Source organism: Drosophila arizonae, chromosome 2, assembly GCF_054131065.1.
Source record: "Drosophila arizonae isolate 15081-1271.41 chromosome 2, UAZ_ARI_1.0, whole genome shotgun sequence".
NCBI lineage: Eukaryota > Metazoa > Arthropoda > Insecta > Diptera > Drosophilidae > Drosophila > Drosophila arizonae.
Window position 1 is genome coordinate 4,170,744 of NC_142922.1, and position 12,709 is coordinate 4,183,452.

Sequence of the window (12,709 nt, forward strand, 5' to 3'; positions counted from 1 at the left end):
AACTTAAGACATTTTGTTATAAATGTATTATTAATATCTTTGAAAGTTCTTATCACATACAATTTTGCGATAGCATTGCATTTGTATTTTTATATTCTGGCGACAGCGGTATGTTAAATTTAAAATTCTTATGTTAATATTAACAGAAGTTCTTGGCCCTGAAATCAAACTGTTTTCATACTCTTTTAATTCGTTAGAAAACATTGAGTTTAAAGAGGTTGACTAAATTTAAATATATTAATTAAATCGTATTAAATAATATAAATTAATACACAAACTAAAAATTCAGACTTTCTCCAACTACTGTTATGTAGCAGGCGCGCACACTGTCTAGGGTATCTAACAGTCACCAACAGACAACAACAGTGGCAGTTTATCTTGTTTTAACAGCTGGCTGTTAGTCTTATTGGACAACTGCGCGAGTTCGGTTGTGCGAGAGAGAGAGCTCCGGTTGTGCAAAAAGCAGAGCAAAAGCGAAATATAACAAATTGTATTAAAAGACGAAGCAAATGCAAGTCAAAAAAGTAATTGAAGAATATTATTTAAAAGAGCAACGCCGACAAAATCGACGACAGCAGAAGTAGCTCCAAAAAATGAATATTGATTTTCGTGTTTTGTGACGGGCATAAAAATGAAATAAAAAGGAGAAAAAATTTGGTGACCAAAGCAACCACTACATCTTCCAATAAGAGCTTAGATTATCAGTTGGTCTTGCTTGTTGAGCGATTTGCCAATTCCGCAATGGACGCGACGACAACAGAAGCAACAACAACAACAAAAACAACTACAATGTAGACGCGTTTGTTTAAGTGTTATTAACTAAGGCGAGTGTCAGTGTCGTTCAAGGTGCGAGCGAGAAGGCGCACGACGAATGCAATAGCAACAACAACAACAGCAGCAGCAGCAACGACAACAGAAGCAAAAGCAAAAGTTCAACACTTTTGAGTCTGTGTGTGTGAGCGTGGCTGCTTGCGCGCGCGTGCAATTGTAAGTGTATGCGTGTGCGTTCGTGTGTGTGAGATGCAAAAGGCACACACAAAAATGTGTTCAGCGAATTCATAATCGTGAAAGCAAAAATAAAAAATAAAATAATCAACAAAAATAACAGAAGCAAAAAGGCGCCTTAACCGGCAGGACGGAAGACCACTTTGGGAGTGGCCTTGCACTTCGCGTTAGCCATATTCCAATTGGATTCCAAGCAGCTGAAACACACAGCAGAGATACAGAGAGAGAAAAATAAATAAATAAATAAAATATGTGGATACCATCGAACAACAAATACGGCGTCGGTGAGTAAAACTTTTCAATAAATGTAGATGTGTGTGTGTATGTGGCTGTCACATCCCTCGCCTTTTGGCCAGGGCTCAACAGCACCCCCTGAGCCGGTGTAATTCAGGGTGTGCAAGCGGGGCGGGGCGGGCGTGCGACGATGCGTCACGTGCACGGTTACAACGGCTTTTGTTGCTGTTATTGTTGCTTTTGTAGCTGTTGTAGCCATGCGTTGATTCACCGTTTTTTCCGCGAAACACCGTGCAGCATCACAGACAGGCAACCACCCCAGACCCCCAACCCCCCACAGGCACCTCTCCGCCTGCCTAGTCGTCCACCCACCCAGCCAGCCGCTGTTGCGGCATGCCGGAAAGGCGGAAAAGCGATTTTTCTACTTATTTTTATAGCATGCCCGCTGCCGCTGCCGCTGTCGCTGTCGGTTTTCTGCGCCTCTTCTTCTTTGACTTTTTTCTTTATGCTTTTTATTCGCTGGCAGCGTGAAACTCAAAGAGATTTCTGTTTGCTGTCGTTCTTCCTCTTCGCCGTGTTGTTGTTGCTGCTGCTGCTGCTGCGATTTGATGTGTTTATGTTTTCATTTGCACACCGCTGCTCGCCGCCCCTCTCGCCTTATCTCAAACACAATTGGCATCAAGCTCTCACTGCCGTGTGCCAGGTGTTGCCAATTTAAATGCCACTGTAATTACCCAGCAAGTGGCAACGTTGTTGCGGCAGCCACTGTAATTGTGACACTGCCATCGCACCATAAACTTGTTTCTCTGATAAGACTCGAGACTAGCTTTGAATGACGTGAATTAACTGCCAGCCAGCACACATTAAAGCGAATCTCTGCTGTTTTATACCCTTTCAAATTGCGGCATTATGCTAAATGTTTGAAATAAAAAGATGTATCGTATAAATAAAGAAAAGATATGTATTTCCTATACATTTGTGGCTAAAACTAGACTGTTAATAAAGTATAATATAGCATTTAGTGCTAAATACTTTAATATAATATAGTATTTGCTCTATATGTGTATTGTCACAATCTAATCGAACTACTTTAACAGTACATATTGTAGTTATATATATACGCTTTTCCATAATCTGGTTTTATATTCGATCAATGATTTACTTTAAAAACTATATGTACATACATTTTTATTATTACGTACTATTTTATTTTTAATTGAAGCTAATCTTGTCTAATTAAGATTATAAGAGAGAACCCAATTTTAAATTTCACAAACCTTTTCAAAATGCTTGCAAATTTTATGCTTACATCAAATATTACACTTAACGGAGATAAATGAAAATTTAACAATATTATTTTGCATCTTTAATAATTTAATATACAATATTTATCACTGTTTAATCATGTTCAGTAAGGGCATTCGAGCATAGTTTATGTGCAAAATTTTTGTGCTCAACTTTTACAAATGTTTTGGTTTATGTTATTGTTGTTGTTGTTGTACCACTTTTGTCATTGTTGCTGATTTTTGTTTATATTGTGTTTTCTCCGCAGTCCACTTTTTCTGTTATATATGTATACATATATGTATGTCTATTCATATATATATATAATATTTTTACATTATCAGCACTTTCGTCAAAGTTTTCGCATTAATGCGAACGTTTAACAAATGACAATTGCGCCTAAAGAACTTGCCGATGAATCATTAATGTATTAATGGCCTCTTCTAAAGCTGTCTCTGAGTCTCTATCTTTAGGTGCCTTTCTAGATGCCTAAATAATTACCTCTTAATCTCTAGCTAGAGCTGTTTTCTAATCTCTATATGTTGTTATCTCCCAAATAGCTTCTGATTCATTAATCTAAGCTACTTTTCAGTTCTATTTTTCCAGCTGTTTCTTGAACCCTGAATCTAAAGCTGAGTCTAATATGTAATTGCCAGCTTAGCTGCCTCTGAATCTTCCTGTCTATCTCTATCTCTATTTGTTTATCAGATATATGTAGGTAGGTAGATATATGTATAATCTATCTATCTACTTATCTGTCTATCTATCTATCTGTCTATCAATATTTCTATAATCTACCTATCTATCTTTCTATCTATCTATCTATCCGCCTTTCTTCCCTCTAGCTGCTCTTAAGTCTCATACACATTGCCCTTGCATCTCCACAATAAGTCTCACTCATCTCCTCTGCTTCATCTCAATTTGTCACTCAATCTTCATCTACAGCTGCCCCACTAGATGCTCTGGTCTTTTATCTGTATCTCATTTCTCGCTCGCTCCCTCTCTAAATCTCTGTCCATAGCATCTACTGCTGCCTCTCATGCTCTCTCTACGTCTGTTACTGAATCTTCCACTCTAGCTGAATCTCTCTCTCTCTCTCTCTCTCTCTCTCTCTCTCTGGCTGGCTTTACATCTGAAGGCCGGTCAGCAGCTTCACTTCCGCTTGCCTCATGTGCCCGATAAGCTGTAGCTGTCATCTACAAATGTATTGTTGATGATGCTGTTGCTACTTCTACTGCTTCTACTGCTGCTGTTGCTCTAGTTTCCACATTCCATGCAACTGCTGTTGATTTGTGACATGGCAGCCAGTCAAAGTTTACACAAATCAATCAGCCAGCCATCAGCTCGAGAGTTTAGCCCAGGGGCTTGTCATCCACGCAATGTAAACGCCATTAGTGGCTGACTGTCTGGCTGTCTGGCTGTCTGGCTGGTCGGCTGGTTGTCCAGGCAGCGCGAACAACGCCCTAACCTTGCACAATAAACGGGGTCCGCGACTGCGGATCTGGCTGTCATCTGCCACGTGCTGGTCGTATGCAGCTTTCGCTTGGCCAATGACTTCATTAACATCCGCATGCCACAGGCCCCAGTTCCAGGCCCGGGCACACGTTCTTTGTCTGTTTCTGCTTTTTTTTTTTTTTTTTTCTTTTTTGGGCAGCAATTGTAAGCATTGTCAGGGTAAACCAATCAGCGCTTTTGTATACCCTGTAACTAGTTGAAAAATGCGTATGAGTGTGGGTACAATTAGAATTAAGAACATGAAACAAATTTAGATTTTTATAAAAAGAAAGTTAAGAATAATAATATCAAAGAATAGAAAATTTAGATTTTAAAAGTTAACAAACCTAGCGAATAATATAATTATATATTTATATAAACATATAGAAACATATGTATATATTCATATTGGAAACTACGGAAAACCCCAATTAAATCAGTTGCTCTGTCAAATCTCATCGACAAATGTGAAGTGCTCATTTTACAGTTTAGCTTAAAGTCCAGTTCATGAACTCAATTTGTGAACAGATTTTTGCTGTAAAATGCTTATGCAAGATTTCCACTTTAAGCATTTATATTATATGCTTGATAAATTATATATATACTTGTTACTCAACACTTAAAATATCAAACTTGTATACTATATAAGTATACTATAACATACTATATACAATACCTTATACTATATCATTATTAAGTATTTTATTTGTTATATATAATATTTAAAAGATGAACTTTAAGTAAGTTTTAAAGAAATACTATAGCTTGATTTCTAATAAAAGATTTAGTTAATCGCATACTAATCTATATGTATATGTTGTATATCGTTATGTGTTATAATATATCCTATACATATATCTAAATAGGAAATGTCCAGCTTATATAAAGTATACAAAAGTCTCTATAGTAGTGTTTAGGATATGCATATATTACATATTGTATCTACAAGTATGTTGATTTATATATACAGTAGAATCCGGTTATAACGACTCCACTTACATATAGCGTTTGTACGGTTGTTGCGAAGAAAATACAAGCAAACTTATACGGATATATGTATGTATAAACTTATATGTATATATGTATATGTAAAGAATATTTTAGTAATTTCTATATTATATATATAGACTTATAATGATTCACCAAATAAAATGCAGATCTAAATGCATATTTGCTCAGCTGCAGCTTCAATAGCTGCTGAACTATAGCTGAGTCTGGCTTAGTCAGCCTTGAAGTTGTGCTAAAGTTTATAGGGCATCGGCTAGTGCGGCTCACTTGATTGCGTTTCCTTCTGTATGTCGTCCATTCTCAATTACGCAGTTAGTCAACGACGATTTTTGGTGGTTGCATGCAACTGAAGCTGAGGCCTGGTGGCTGCTGGCTGGTGGCTCGCTGGCTCGTTGTTTGAATGCGGGCAGTTTCATCTGTGCGCAGCGAATTGGCACAGACCGCAGCAGCCGCTGAAAACTCTCAGCGCAACTTTGCCAAAAAATAAATTTAAAAAAAAGAACATTAAAAATAAAAAGAAGAAGCAGCAGCAGAAGCAGAAGAAGTTAAAATTTGTAGACAGGCGCAGGCCGGATGTAGTCGATGCCTTTTCCAGTGAATTCCGTTGTTGTTGTTGTTGCTTTTGTTGCTGCTGCTGCTGCTGTTACTCGACTAGGGGGCAAATTCATTTTCAACTTTAATTTAATATTCATTTTATGCATTTGGCCAGTGGCTGCGTAACTCTCTCTGTTCCTCTTTTTCTCTGTGTGTGTGTGTGTGTGAAGTCAGCGCACAAATTTGTGCAGCGTTTCCTTTTTGTTATGCAAACACAGCTACACACACGCGCACACACACACACACACACACACATACTCAAACACTCGCATTAAATTGATTCATATTCATTGTTTAATATGCTTGGCGGCAACTTTATAAGCCCGCCCCTCCCTAACCCGCCTCCGCCCTTGTTCCTGCCTCGGCACCCAGTGCTCAGCCTGTGCCACGTTCCTCGACTTCGTTTCAACATTTTGGCCTACCATAATTTGTCTTTAACGTTGTATTTATGATTTGTGCTGCGTCAATTTCTACTTCTATGATTAACTACGCACACACACACACACACACACACACACACACACACACACACACACATGTGACACTTCCGATTCGCTTTGGGCGCATTATCAGCCAGTTAACCGGATGAGGCACGTTTCACGTCATGCTTCGCATTAATGTCAATGCAGTCCTAAGAGCTGATAGACGTTACCCTCACGGCAGACGCAAGCCCCACACGGTCTAGCGATAAGGTACATAAATAATGCCCGAACTCATCAAAATATAGATAAACTTCAACATTAGGCAAACAGACATCAAGTACTGTAAATAAATAATTAACAACTGTGTCACTTTCTGGCTTCCGCCATCGACAACTCCAATTGGATAATTGTGATGGGTGAGGGGGGATCGTGGGAGAGTTTCCAAATAATTCCAGTTAACTGCCCCTCTTGATAAATGTGCAAACATTTCTAATCAATATTTAATTTGCCGTTTGGCTTTTCGCATTTTCATAGATTCGCGCGATTTTCATATTTACATTGAAATATGCAAACATTAAATAGGTTGCGTTGCGCATATTTAACATTCGCGAATGCAGTAAATAGCATTGCAAGGGGCTCACGAGAGTTTAGGGGACTATTGACTAGTTTATGCTCTGTAAATTGACAAAAAAGTTAAGCCATAAACTAAGGAAATCAAGAGCTTAGCTTAATAGTGAAAGTCCCACATTACTGATAAATATTATTTGTGAAGTTATGTATTTAATAATAAAGTTAGTGTTTTACGTTTATTTTACGTTCATAAAATCTTCCCCAAGTCAATTGCCCTTTAATTTCAATTCTTTAAATAAAATTCGTTTATAAATATGTATATAAATACTGCCCCTATTCACATATTTATGATTTTAATTTAAGCAGAAAGAAAGTTACATTTACAACTTGAAATACTATTTAACTCTGTCTATAAGTTGATCTCATATTCATCTTAATCTCCACCAAATATACACTCTCTTCATATAGGGTATAGAAATGCATATTGCATGTTTCAGCAGCATGCTAACACGTTTTCAAATTGTGATGTGTGATGTGAGTGTATGTGTATGAATGCATATCGGACCATGTGTGTGTGTGTTTGTGTGTGTACGAGTGTGTAGGGAAATACGATGTCAGCTGCAATAATGAGAAGCTGTTCATCAGCCAGAGAATGGAGAATGTTCAGCAAAGAACTTTACATTCGATTCGCGACACAAGAGTGGAAGAGAGAGGGGAACAGAATATGGCGCAACTGCGTCGATGAAGAGACGGTGAGTGAGGGGGAGAGGGAAGGGAGTCTGGCACAACAGTTCGTTATAGAAGTATTCAACGGCCAACTCTAATGACATCTGATTGACATTGAGGCCACATTTCCTGTAGCCGTAACTCGACATCGATAGATGAATCAGAAACTGTGCATGGGTAGATCCTCAGCATTATGTTTATTTACAATTTGAGCTTTAAACTCTTTCAATGTTTATAAATACTGGAATAGACTTTTTGATAGTGGGCTATCTCTAAAGTCGAAGCGTCTAATGACATTTCGTCATACTCTTTTTCCACCGGCAGTTGTTTGACCCATTTAGTCACTCCCTATGCACTAGAGACCCGTCCCAACCTTACACTCGCTCACACACACGCACACTCGCGCACAGACATAATTTAACGGTGTGTGAAACAACGCAATTAATTAATTAAATTCTTAAGCCCTCGACGCGCACTTGGGTCAAGTGTGAAGATTCTCCTTTGTGGCTTGTCAGCTCCCACTGCTATTATTCGCTTGCCCTGCACTGTATGCCCTTTTGCTGATTGGGGTTGTTATGTTTGTACTTGAATGTTGTGACAAAGGATGCGGGCTAATTCACTCTAAACTCATATTCATTTACTAGAATCGAACTTTCATTTGAATTTGTTAACAATTGTATTCATATTTATATTCATATTCACATTATATTCATATTCGTATTCATATTCACATTCATATTCATATTCATTATTTATGTTCATATTCATATTCGTATTCACATTCATATTCATTTTCATATTTATGTTCATATTCATATTCGTATTCACATTCATATTCATTTTCATATTTATGTTAATATTCATATTCATATTCATATTCATATTCATATTCATATTCATATTCATATTCATATTCATATTCATATTCATTTTCATATTCATATTCATATTCATATTCATATTCATATTCATATTCATATTCATATTCATATTCGTATTCATATTCATATTCATATTCATATTCATATTCATATGCATATTCGTATTCATATTCATATTCATATTAATTTTCACATTCATGTTCATTTTAATATTCTTATTCATATCCATATTCGAATTCATATTCATATTCATATTTCATTCAAATTAATTCATTAACATGAATATTCTATATTCATATTCATAATAGTTTTCATTCCAATCAATAAACACTCCAACTCAGTCACAGTTCTATTCATTATCACACTCATTCTACAGATTTAGTATGCATCAATATGATTCATACTTGTACTCATATTGCTCTCATTTACTTGGCTACTTGATATTCATATTTGATATAGAAAAGGGTAGTAATATGCTATTATACATATAATTTCAATTTCAATTTCAATTTATTTCACTCTTTGTTATAATTAAATGATGTTATGAATGGTTTTTTACAATGTTTGAAGAGTTTAGGCTAATCATAGTCCTTTTCTGCTAAGTTATTTATTTACATACATATAATATATGTTTGTATATATATTTTCATTTAGCAGATTTACATTTGAATTTACATTATCAATTATATAGTTATATATAGCCATACATATTTATATATAAGTTTAAGTATATTTAGTCGTATTCATGCTAATTTAGTTCCCAACTGATTCACTCATATTCATTGTGTGTAGTTTTACAGCTTCGTCATGAATACAAATCTGAGTCATCATGAATTTTCTGATATGAAATCATGATTTTCCTGCCCAGAAAGGGTGTCCCAACATCGTTAGTATCATGGAGACTATTATGTTCTGGTTTTAATCTATTTGATGACGTTGCCACAAATACGTGCAGAATGCCTTTTGCAGTTTCATATGGGTTAGAGCGAGAATGGAAGAGAGAGCAAGAGAGACATAGACAAGAGATTGCCTGCAATTTCATAGTAGTGCTTATACTATATACGCACATATACATATACATATACACATGCCATCTAGAGGCTTTATACATACTTTCAGCGCATATGAGCCGCTCATTGCGCTAATGCAGCAGCTCTTTTATTTAATTTAAAATTATTTTCCGACTGTCGTTGGCTCTGGCTCTTCCTTTAGTGTCATATTCTGTTTTTTTCTGTTTGTTTTTCTTTTTGTTTTTGTATTATTATTTTTTTCGCATCCACTTGGCTTAACGACTTTTTTATTTAAATACGTTTGTTGACATTGCGGACTTGTTGGACTGTTTTGCTACTGCCCTAACCCCCTCTTTCGCGCTTCCTCACTCTCGCTCACTCTCTCTCTCTCTCTCGCTCGCTCGCTGTGTCTTTTGCTCCTGTCTTTGTCTGTGGGCTTTGTTTTTGATGAACAAAGTAAAACTCTGGCAAATCCCATTTGTGCGCCTCGAGTATTTTATCAAAAGCGCCATTAAAGGGCAACGGTAATTATCTGCCCTCTAGGCAAGGCACTAACCGCCTCCCACCTCCCACCTCCCGCTGCCCCATGTCTCCCGTCTATATGCCTTGGCGCCATTCTCAACTATTTTAGGGAAATGAAATATTAAATTTCTTTACTCATTTTCATGAAATGCGCGTTGATGTCTAAAAAATATGCTCATTAGAATTATGCAGAGCTCTCAACGCGTTTGCTAGTGGGTGGACTGGGTGGTTTATTTGAAGAGTACACTGGGAAAAAGTTTTGTTTGCAACGAAAAACGAGTAAATATGTATATATAGAATTTATGTTGCATATTTACATATGTTTCTCAAGAATTGTCAAATTAATAATAATGATTCCTATTAGTGATAAAAAATATCTGTTTATCTTATTTGATTATTGAAAATAAACTTAAAAAAAAAAGAAAAAATAATAGAAATTTTGCGTAGATTAATTTAAATTAAATCGAAAAATCCTACTTAGCAAATCATAAATAATATTGTATATGATTAATGCTTAAAGATAACTAAATAAAAAAAATAATAATTTTGCAATTTAAGAAGTCCATATAAATTAGTAATTAAATATTTTATTCAACATTTCATTTCTTGAAACATAAAATTCTTTAATTTTGTTGAGTGTATGTACACATATGTGTGTTGTGTGTGTGTGTGTGTGTGTGTTGTATTCGTAGGGCGGGGCGTTGGCTAGCTGCTTGCCAGCCCGACGCCCGCCTAATGTGACTGACCTAAATAGTGCGACGGTTGGTTGGCACTGTGCCTGCCCGTAACTGCCACAGCTTAAATGACTGTGTATGTGTGTGTGTGTGTGTGTAGTGTCTGTGGTGTGTGTGCTCATTTGCTTGAGTGTTGCTGTGCAGCTCAAGTTGAATTGCTTCAAGCCGAAGCTCAACTTCAGAGCGCCTCCCTCGCTGCTTTATCCATTTAAATTATAAAATTTTAGCTATTTAGCAGCTTGAAATCCATTTAAATCAGCAGTGGCTTCATCTCCATCTCCATCGACGGCAACGGCTCCAGCTCAGGCACCGGCTCCAGCCGGCTACAGTCAGTTGCAAAAGTTATACGACGACCCCAAGCCGGCGAATGCGCTAAAGCAGGAAGACGCAGATAAAGACGCGGCAAACATAATGCACGGCAACAACAGCCACAGGAATAACAAATAGATATTGCTCGACTAACAAGTGCTCTGCTAGGACATACACTGAGAGAATACGTTGAAAATTTCCAATTTTTTACATTTTGTAGTTTCGAAGAGATTCAATAGACCTATAAATATATATATTTAACCATTTTCAATATATATATTACATATATATACAAAGTCTTTCAAATACAGAAATATTATTAAAGAGATGCAGAGATGGAGAATTCGAATCAATACAACAATTGAGAATCTCTTATTTCAATCAAGATTTTAAGGTTTAAATATACATACCAAAAATTCTTCAACTAAACTTCCACGATTTCAATATACCCTTTCCGTATGAAATGCGCACAGGGTATACCAGAACAGCAACAGCAACAACAGGAAGCAGTTTGCCCATTTTCATCGCATTGAAGCATTTCATATGACAGACAGACCAACAGACGCGCACACACACAGACGAACAGACGAGCGGACAGACGGACAGACTTATAGCACTTACATATGTACATCCATCCATCCATCCAGCAATAGCCGTGCGCCGCCCCCTCCGCCCCCGCCGCCCTACTACTCACTCTATCTCTCATATGTCTGGCTGTGCGTTTTATTAGCTCCTTTCGTTGATATGCTCATGCCGTGCTCGCTCGTTTGTCTTTCAGCGCGCGCACAAACACAAACACACACACACACACAGGCAACGTAACACCCCCACAACATGGTCTTGCGGCGCCGCCCGGACTCCACTGCGTGCCTGGCATTTGTAATTGGCCAGCATGGCGGCCACGTTGCGGATTTATACGTCCACTTATCAACAGCAGCAGCAGCAGCAACAGCAGCAATTGCAACAACAGCAACAGCAACAGCAGCAGCAACAGCAGCAGCTTCCCTTGCTCAAGCCTCAACTCGTGCTTCATCTAGAGCTGCAGCTTCTCTTTATTGTTCATTGCAGGCAAAAGTGTTCAATTGCCAAGTGCCGCTTGTGGCAATTGTTGTTGCTGCTGTTGCTGTTGGTGTTGTTGCTCCTTGAGAGAGACACAGACACCCCCCTCGATATACATGCTCGAACGTATTTTGTTTCCACAGCCATTTGCCTATTTATAGTTGAAGTATTTATTGTTGCCGTGCCACTCGTGGCATGCTCAAGTGCCCACTCATGGGAGCACTTTAATTGCCTTCAATAGGCCGGCTATAGCCTGGCTGGCGTCTTCTTCTGTATTCAATACCAATGCAGGCTCCAATGTCACGGGCCAAGGCGCAACTGGTTGCTGTCGATTGCTGCAATTCCACATGCAACTCCTCTAACACTCCATCCATTTATTTATTTGGTTGTTGCTTCTTCTTTTTAGCCATACACAACTGGCATGGCGACGTGCGTTACGGCCTGGCCCTGGATGTGGGCGACTCCGTGGACATTGTCGAGGAGTGTCGGCATTGGTTTCGCGGCTCCTGTCCGCGCAAGTCCCGCGCCGTGGGCATCTTTCCCAAAACCTATATACACATCAAGGATCTGTCGAAGATCGATCCGGTCGTGGCCGAGTGCACGCAAGTGCTGCGCGAATGGTCCGAGATCTGGAAGCGTCTCTATGTGGCAAGTATATGCTCTAAACAGATTAAATCATCTTTATTATATCAAACACTTTCTGCATAGGATCGTGAGGCTTACAAGTTCCAGACGCTGCGCAAAGTCATGTACTCCATACTGGATAGTCGGCGAGAGCTGCTGAGCGCCACCATGACTCAGGATCAGACGACCGAACTCCAAATGGTTGTGGTGTCCAAAATTGATTGGGGCAATCG

General features: G+C 38.2%; 1 protein-coding gene across 1 annotated transcript in view; it reads left to right on the forward strand.

Moving 5' to 3' along the window:
- The first annotated feature begins 388 nt into the window (after positions 1–388).
- The window catches only part of spg (dedicator of cytokinesis spg), a 32,863-nt gene continuing 20,542 nt past the window's right edge, over positions 389–12,709 (forward strand). Inside the window, exons 1-3 of the mRNA XM_018019392.2 lie at positions 389–1,289; positions 12,259–12,500; positions 12,561–12,709. Of these exons, the coding sequence (XP_017874881.1) occupies positions 1,256–1,289; positions 12,259–12,500; positions 12,561–12,709 (425 nt within the window). The 5' untranslated portion in view covers positions 389–1,255. The remainder of the gene's footprint in view (positions 1,290–12,258; positions 12,501–12,560) is intronic.